The sequence below is a fragment of the Anas acuta genome, chromosome 10, assembly GCF_963932015.1.
Source record: "Anas acuta chromosome 10, bAnaAcu1.1, whole genome shotgun sequence".
NCBI classification, from domain to species: domain Eukaryota; kingdom Metazoa; phylum Chordata; class Aves; order Anseriformes; family Anatidae; genus Anas; species Anas acuta.
Window position 1 is genome coordinate 11,332,023 of NC_088988.1, and position 8,228 is coordinate 11,340,250.

Genomic DNA, 8,228 nt, shown 5'->3' on the forward strand with positions numbered 1-8,228 from the left:
GAGTGCACCACTCCAAACCAGCTTGGTCATGGAGCCACAAAAGGGACCGGCATCCCCACGGCATGGGCCTATATCGTTCCATGCTCAGGCTGACTTGCGTCTTTCATCCCAGATGAGCCACAGAGAGGCATCACCACCCACATCAGCAACTGTTGGGGATGGAGGCACGGTTATACGGGCCTGCCCGCAGTCCAGTCAGGCCACAGCGTGACTGTGCCTCTCAGAAACGATGCCCAGCACCTGGCACAGCTCCTGGACCCGGCCACGCCAGCTCCCCAGCGGGACACCCCCAGGCCACAACCGAGCTGTGCCAGGGGCCAAACTGCACCTGGGCCGGCGGCGGAGCTGGCAGTGGCCGCGGTGCAGGGCTCAAGGCAGGGAGCAGGGCCTCCGTGCATGTGCTGGGGCCTCCTTTTGTGCGTGCTGGGGCCTCCCTGTGCCTTTGATCCTGCCTCCCACCCATCGGTGCGGGTTCCACCGTTGCCACAACACAGCCATGGCGGAGCAGGTGCTGGCGCTGCTGCCCCTGCCGCAGCTGCGGGCTCGCCTGCAGGAGGAGCGGTACCGGCAGCGGCGTGGGGTGGGGGTCCCGGGCTGGGTGCAGCTGCACAAGGATGGAGGGGTGGTGGGGCCTGGGCTGTACCCGGGGATGGGCAGGGACTGAGGCTCGGGTAGGATGGGAGAGGGACAGGGATGGGGCCACCCCAAGCCACCCAGTGTCCCTAAAGGGCTCCTGTCCCAGGCTCCATCTGGGGTCTGTGTTTTTGAGCAGGGGCAGCTCTGGGGGGCTTTTCTGCATCCTGGTTCAGGGAGGGGAGACCTTCAGCCCTCATTTTGGGGTGTTTGTTTTGCCTTGAGTTAGCCCCTTTCGCTCTGCCTTTGCCCAGTGGCCACACGCAGTGATGCTGTACTTGGCCTGGCGCACGTCCCTGAGAGCTGGGTCTCACCCAGACCCCATCATTTTGCAGTAATGCCATCGCTTTGCTGAGAGCTGAGGTGGAGATGTTTGAGAATCAGTACCGTAAGATGGAGCCGAGCAGCCCGGCTCTCCAGCGGCAGCCGGTGGCACACGACTCCCCGCCAGAGCTGCTGCACATGCTGGTAGGAGCGGGGCAGCCACCGCGTGGGCTGCACGAGTGACCTAACCCCAACACCTGCCCGAAAACGAGTGCTAGCTGGGCCTTTCGGGATAAGCTCTGGGCTTCCTTGCTGTTCTGCACTCAGCGTAAAGGCCAGGCTGCCTTCTGATTTCTCCCCTTCCAGCTGGTGCTTTCCCTGGTGCATGACAGCACCGGGATCTCCTGGACTGCAGGTGCCAGGTGGATCTGGAAGCACTTCACACACTAATGAGTTAACCCCCCCCCCCCCCCCCCCGAGTAATCTGAAGGAGAAACTAAACACGTAGTGGGGCTGATGCCAGGAAAGCAGGGGACTTTCCCCAGGCCCTGTCAGGTGCTCTGCAGCAGGTTTCTCCTCCTCTTCCCCTCCTGCAGGAGCCCCTGTAGGCTTAGACCTGCGTGCACCCACACTCAGGTTCCTCTTCCAAGTGCACGTTGCTCTGTTCCTTCTCACTGTACCCATGATCAGGCTTTTGGGGCAGATTTTTGCCCCCTGGCCTGAACATCTCCTTCCACCAGCGATGCAGTGAGCAGAAGCTCTGGACCCTCTGCTGTGGAGCTCCTTTCAGCTAGCCTCTTGCAAGGGGCTTTGGCAATGCCTGAGCCTGAAGGAGCCACTTTTGGGGTTTTCTTTTTGAAACTTTGCCTGTGGCCAGAAGGGCCCTTGCCCTGCACAGAGCAGTGCTGGCATCCCGGTATCTCTGCAGAACTGGTGATCACACCCAAGCAGTGTTGCTTCTCCAAAGACTGAGCTTTAGCCCGCCCATGTTGTAAGACCCTCCACTCCTTGGGAAGAGGCAGAAGACCCCATCTGTCCCACACAACAAGGTCTAGATAACGTCCATGTCCACCAACATCTCAATACGTGCCCAGGTAAAGGCATCATGTTGCCTTTAACCTCCAGCCCTGCACTTGCCCGTTGAAATGAATTGAAAGTGCTTGTGTAGGAAGGTTTTGTGGGTGGATGAGAGGACAAATGAGGCCAGCTAGGTGTGGCCCCAAGTTACCTCTGTTCTGGATACACCTCTGTGTCCGTACTGTAAGCTGGAATCCCTCTAAACTGACTGTTGGGATTATTTGCTCTTTGAAGACATGAAAATGCAGCAGCAGTTGGCCAGTGCTGGCTACCTGATGGCATCTGTGCTCTTCCTTGATTGTTGCAGACTCATGGCAGGGCCAAATCCAAGATGCGTCGCTCGACAGGGTATTTCGCAGGCCTGACAGTGGAGCAGAAATGTGAGCTGGTTGAGAGGGAGCTGGTGGACATGAAGGGGGAAATTCAGAGGATGGAGGAGGACACAGAGAAGACCTTGCACGACATCGAGGTATAGCTCTCCTGAAACCTTAGAACCACCGATGTGTCCTGCCGTCCTGTAACTTTTCCCACCTCTTTCAATTGTTGTTAGTGGTCCCGAGCTGAGAGTGAGAGCCAGAGCTGCCCCCTAATTGCAGTTTCTTGCAGGCAAGTGCACCAACAGAGATCAGATGCACCTGTCTCTGAAGCAGTGTATTATGGCAAGAACTAACAGTAACACAAGACAGCAGAAGATTTTTAGGTAGAGAAGCTTGTCTGCTGTGTGAGATGGAGAAATAGATGCTTGAAAGAAAAAGCTCCCTTTTGTCAGCTTTTTGAATGCGTGTCCCTTGTGCCAGACACATTTTTCAATATAGAAATTCCCCAGCTTTTTCTTGAAAGCAAAAGCTCCTTTCTGTCAGTTTCTTGGATGTATGTCCTTCATGCCAAGCATTTTTCAATATAGAAACTCTCAAGAGCTTCCTGCTTTGACTGGGCTCAGCGCAGACCTCTCCAGTGTCTGCCTTTCCAGTCTCTCTAGGACTTCTTCTGCATATGCTCCAAATCTACCAGGCTGCATTCCTGCTGCAGGCTCCTTGCTGCTGCATCACGATCAGCCCTGTGCTGTCTGCCAAGACCTCCTCCTAGTCAGGGTGCTCAGGAGCTCTCAGGGAAGGAGAAACCTTTCCCTTCAGTTCATGCCGCTGATGCAGCAGCTGGGACAGGGGCAGCAGGCAGCCCATGTCCCTCTGGTGTGGCCACAGGTCACACATTGTAAAAAGACAATCCTAGTACTGGCTTAGTAAGGCTGGTGATGCTTCTAAGTCAGGATGGATTGACAGAGGCTGAAAGTCAGGCATGGGAGAGATTTATTCTGATGTTCGTTTTTGAATGAGTGAAGCAGCAGTGCTCTGTAAGACTGTGCCATGTGCCCTGTGCTGCACGGGGTGAACCTCAGTGCACCCACAGGAGAAATGCTCCTAACTCCATCAGAGTACATCTGGTCATCTCCAGTGTCCCCTATTCCCTAAGCTGCTTGAATTAGGGAAGTTGGCACCTCTCGACTTTTACGTGACTTTATTTCTACAGGCGGTCATACAAGAAACAGATATTTGGTGGACTGATGTTAAGAAAGCAATCAGTGAGTTTGAGAAAGACATCGTCAGCACCATCTCCAACAAGAAAGGGAGCATCATAGCTTCCGAGAAGCTGCTGAGGTACCTAGAGGAGAAGAACCACCAAAGGGTCAGTGCAGCAGGGCAAAAGTTGAGCCTGGTCTGTCACCTGAAATGTATGGTAAAAAAAAATAGCTTAAAACCTATTTTCCTTGCTCCCATATGGTCTGCCTCACATTTTCAGACTATCTTAGCAAGTACCCCAGCTGCTCATCAGCTTGGTGAGCACAGCTATGAGTCCAGGTGACGCGAGGCCCAGCCCTCCAGCTCAGCAGAGCCCAGGGAAGTGCAGAGCCAACATCCCACGTGTGGGGCAGGAGGATGCTGAACAGCATTTCTCATGGGAGGGGAAGTGCTCAGTTTTTAGGAGCAGTACGGGTGAGATGAATCATAGAATCATAGAACCATTAAGGTTGGAAAAGACCTTCAAGGTCATCTGGTCCAACCATCACCGTACTACCAATGTCACCCAGTGAAGGGAAAACACACAGGAAAGCATGAGGTCCTGGTGCTCTTCCTCCTCCCAGACTCTGCTGTCCCGCTATAACCTGCTTTCTTTCTGTAGGATCTGATGAAAGAGAAGTTGCGCCTAGAAAACAGCTTTCTTGAGGGTTACAAGAAGAAGCTGCAGCAGCAGCTCAGGCAGGTACATGCAGCAGTCTAGGGGAAGCGGGGTTGAGATGGCCTGTGAAGAACACAGCTGTCCTTAGGACAGCTTTTCCCACCAAACAAAGCCCTCTTTACTTGGGGCTGAGCTCTGGTCGGTATCTGTAGCTCCGCTTCTCTGGGGTTTGCAGAAGGAGCAGATGGGAGACACGCTCCGTGGGGTCCACTCACAGCAGCTGCAGGTTACAAAGGAGCAGTACGAAGAGAAGATCGAGCAGAAGAACGAGGAGCTGCAGCAGCTAAAACTGACTTTGGGGAAGACTGTCCAGATCCTCAACTTCCGTAAAGTGAGTGAAGCTCCCGGTGCCTCTGCTTTCCCCTTCTGCTCTTCCCGAGGGTCACACGTGAGCTGATTATACAACACGTGGCATTTGAAAAGATGTCACGAGCTGCAGCCCCTGATCTTATCAGTGAAAACTGCTTTGCAGCTGGGGCGGATCTGTGTCTCTCAGGTGAGCCCTTCTGCCTGGGGCCATCCTAAACCCAGGCTGCAGTGCCACAGTGTGATACGGGCCGTGACGGCCAGGTACCTCGAAGCTCTGGCCACTGAGTGGGAGCCCCCTGCCCAAGTCACACCCCATGGAGCAGCTTCCTCCCCTCTGCTGACCATGCCCCGGCAGGCACAGGCTTGCCCTTCCTGGCAAGCACCTCTGTTTTGCTGCTGACAATTGGAGATTTGGGGCTGTCAACACAGGGCTGTGGCCCAGAGCTGCCATCACTTCTGGCTAATGCAGTGCCAGTGCTTGGCAGGCAGCACAGGGCCTTGGTTGGAGCACCACCAGCAGAGACAAAGCCCAAGGAGAGGGCCCACATAAGGTAGAGATGGCTTTGCACGTAGCAGAGAGCTGCTGTTGCATCTGCTAACAGTGTCCTTCTCTCTTGTTCCAGAAAAAGCTTCAGAACACCATGGAAACATCGACATCTCTAATGAAAGACATCTCCCAGAGGATGGAGCTGCTGGAGAAGATTGAAAGAGAAACTACGCTGGTGGAGGAGGTAAGAGAGTGATTTGGGAATCCCTGAGACTTAACTTGAGAGGACTCTCTGGATGTATTTGTTACGGTACATTAGATGCTGATGCCCCTTTGGGGTCCAGCAATAACCTGGATACGTGCATGCCATGGTGGGGCTGAGAATAAGTCCTGGAGCCCCTGCCAATGCCATTAGTACTGGTCAGCTTTGCCCTTTGTGGGTTTTGCCTCCCCAGGGACCAGCCACTGCCTTCTTGAAGTTCTCCTTGATCTTTTCATCAGCAGCGTCCTCTCCAGTGAGAGGTGGCACTGCTGTTACCCAGCTGGGCCAGCACAGCTTTGGGCAGCAGGCTCAAGGCGCCCTCGAGCAGCCCGTCTGTGGGACGGAGGCACGGGTGGATGCACCTCACTGTGCCCTCAAACGTGCAGCTGCTCTCGGGCCTTCAGTTTGTCCTGCCTGCCCGTTTCCCTGGAGGGCTGGCCACCAGCTGGCAGGGGGACATTTTCCTGGGATGTCCCTGCCCTCTGTCCCTTTCCCTCCTGCAGCAACGAGCCAAAGCGAAGAGTCTGGACCGGTGGCTGCGGAAACAGCTGTCGGACTACAGCACCCCTCCCGTGATGAGCTATGTGCAGACAGCAATGGCTGTCACTGACCTGGAAAAGAGCATCAAGGCTTGGCAGAGGAGGGCAGAAATTGCTGAGGTGAGAGAGGCAGAGCCGGGTGCACGTGGAACCTGAAGGGTGTGTAAGGAGAAGGGGACGTGTGGTGGCCCAGTATGTCTGTCCCTGCACAGGCCTTCCCCAACACCCAGACAGCTGGTGGCTCTCCGGTGCTTGTGGTCCTCTTTGATGATCTCAAACATCCATTCCTCATCTGTATCTTGACTCTTCCCTGGTAAGGAAAGGCTGTGCCTGGCCAAGAGCCAAGCATGAGTTCATGGCAAAGCTGCGAGAGCAGTATCTTTGTCTCTGCCCCTGGCCCAAGTCCTGCAGCCTGGGAGGAGGTGAGGAGATAAGACAGGAGCGTTGCCAAAGCCCAGAGATAGCAGGACACATCCCTGTCCCTACCCTGTCTGATGTCTGTGTGCACAGCGGGCAAGGAGAGACGCTACTGGGGCAAAGCCAGCCCCTGGGACAGGTCCTGTGGTGCCTGCTCACCCCTCAGCAGGGGCTGGGAGTGGGATGGCGCTGGGCTGTGTCTGCCCAGCACTTCGTTCCCCAGTACCTTGGGCTGGGACTGGCTGCGTTTCTGTGGTCCAGCCTTTCTCAGAGGTCAGAACGATGTTTGGGCTTGAGCCTCCAGAGCCAGCACGGCAGGCTGAGAAGCATGGATCTGACCGCAGCTGCTGCTTGGACGCACTCCATGGGCAGTGCCCAGAGCCTTGCCAGCCGTGGAGCTAGAGAGATGTCAGGGCTCAAGGGACAAGAGAGGGATGCTGGAGTTGTCCATGAGACAAGAGGAGCGACACCAAGGATCTTGTTTTTCCTGCCAGCCTTTCTGTGGCAGGACAGGTCAAACAGCCCTGCTGCTGTGCAGAGGGCTGTAGGTCTCCACGCAGTGCTTTTGTGCAATGTCTCCAGGCTTCCTGTAGCATTCAGAGGAAAACCAAAGCTGGTTTAGACCTGCAGGAGCTCTTCTCGGTGTGCTGCAGTGAGCACTGAGCTCAGGTGGGAGTGGGGCAAGTGAACAGGCATGCAGTACCGCAGCTTGGAGCCTGGCAGCTTCCTCCACAACATACCGCTGCTGTCTGATCATCCTGAGGCCTTCTCCTTTCTTCTTTTGCAGATGACCTTGCAGGGCTACCGCAGAGCATGGAACCAGGTCAAGATGTCTGGTAACCAGCAGCTAGCAGAGGGAGCCGCCCCATTCTTCTGAGTGGATTACCCCAGCTTCCCAGTAATGATAATTTTGGCATTGCTGTTAATAAAGTCTTTCACTTGTCTTTTAAGGTCAGATAATTTCCATGAGCAAATTCCCATTTCAGGGCCACAGGCAGATAAGATTTGTGATGTAATTCTTAGCTCCTCTCATCTCCCCTCCACTTAACTTCCTGGTCAATAAGATATTAGTCCCAAGGGATCTACAGGAGCCAGTGGTCAGATTGAAACCCAAGGAAGAAACATGATGATGGGCATTGTCATGGGTTAGTGGATGACATTGGTGGTGGGGTGATGGTTGGACCAGATGATCTTGAAGCACTCTTCCAACCTTCATGGGTCTATGACTCTATGAAACAAATTCAATTCTTCCCTTGACCATTCTATGATAAAAGAAGCCTGGGAAGGAGGGGCCAGCAAGCAGCAGTAAACAAAGGCACCGAGGCACCTGGAGGGCTGATGCTCTCCCAGCATGTCATCCCTGGGACACTTCCCTCCCTGGTAAGACCCAGACCATCACATCGGGTGTTTTCTGCAATACTGGGGATGAGCATGGCCAAAGGGAAGGGAAATGGTGCTGGGAGAAGGCTACACACCATGGCTGGAGGGAAATCCTGGTTCGAGAGCTCATTTAAACCTGCATGCAGACCACGTCAGTGTTAGCTGAACTGATTTCTTCCAAGCATTTGAACATGTTTCTTGTAAACAGAATTAGCAAGGACAGGGTGCATGTCATGGTACATTTAGGACAGGGGCAACCCAGGGAAACTGTAGATGTTTTTTTCGTGCTTGTCCTCTCCCTGGATATAGCCAGTCCTGCACATAAGAAACTCAGTGCCCTGTCTCTCTGATCCTGTAATAACTCTGTAAGTGCTTATCAGTCCCACTGAGCAGGGCCTTTCACGTGTATTATCCCTGCCTCTTGTGATGCTGTGTTTGAAATGCCTTGGGAATCAGCTGGGAGGCAGCTGATGATCTCCAGGCCTCTCTGTTGTTGATCTGTGCTAAAAGGGGCCACTTGCCCTGCAAGAGCCAGGAAAAAATAGCTGTGAGACACCAGTTGCACCCTGCCCTCCCCATGGGGAGACTGCTCCGAGGCTGGGCCCGGCCACTGGCCAGGCTGTGC

General features: G+C 54.5%; 1 protein-coding gene across 1 annotated transcript; it reads left to right on the plus strand.

The window, feature by feature from the left end:
* Positions 1-496: 496 nt before the first annotated feature.
* On the plus strand, positions 497-7,148 carry CFAP263 (cilia and flagella associated protein 263). The gene is made up of 9 exons (XM_068693625.1): positions 497-561; positions 969-1,101; positions 2,282-2,443; positions 3,502-3,657; positions 4,153-4,233; positions 4,385-4,540; positions 5,142-5,249; positions 5,771-5,926; positions 7,011-7,148. The coding sequence occupies exons 1-9, from the start codon at positions 497-499 to the stop codon at positions 7,098-7,100; spliced, it is 1,107 nt and encodes a 368-aa protein (XP_068549726.1). The 3' UTR covers positions 7,101-7,148.
* Positions 7,149-8,228: the final 1,080 nt, after the last annotated feature.

Bases quoted from the DNA above. Each gene is read 5' to 3' on its own strand.
- CFAP263 (XM_068693625.1), top strand. From the start codon at position 497: ATGGCGGAGCAGGTGCTGGCGCTGCTGCCCCTGCCGCAGCTGCGGGCT. The intron at 2,444-3,501 runs GTATAGCTCTCC...TTATTTCTACAG, and splicing joins AGACCTTGCACGACATCGAG to GCGGTCATACAAGAAACAGA. The intron at 4,541-5,141 runs GTGAGTGAAGCT...CTCTTGTTCCAG, and splicing joins AGATCCTCAACTTCCGTAAA to AAAAAGCTTCAGAACACCAT.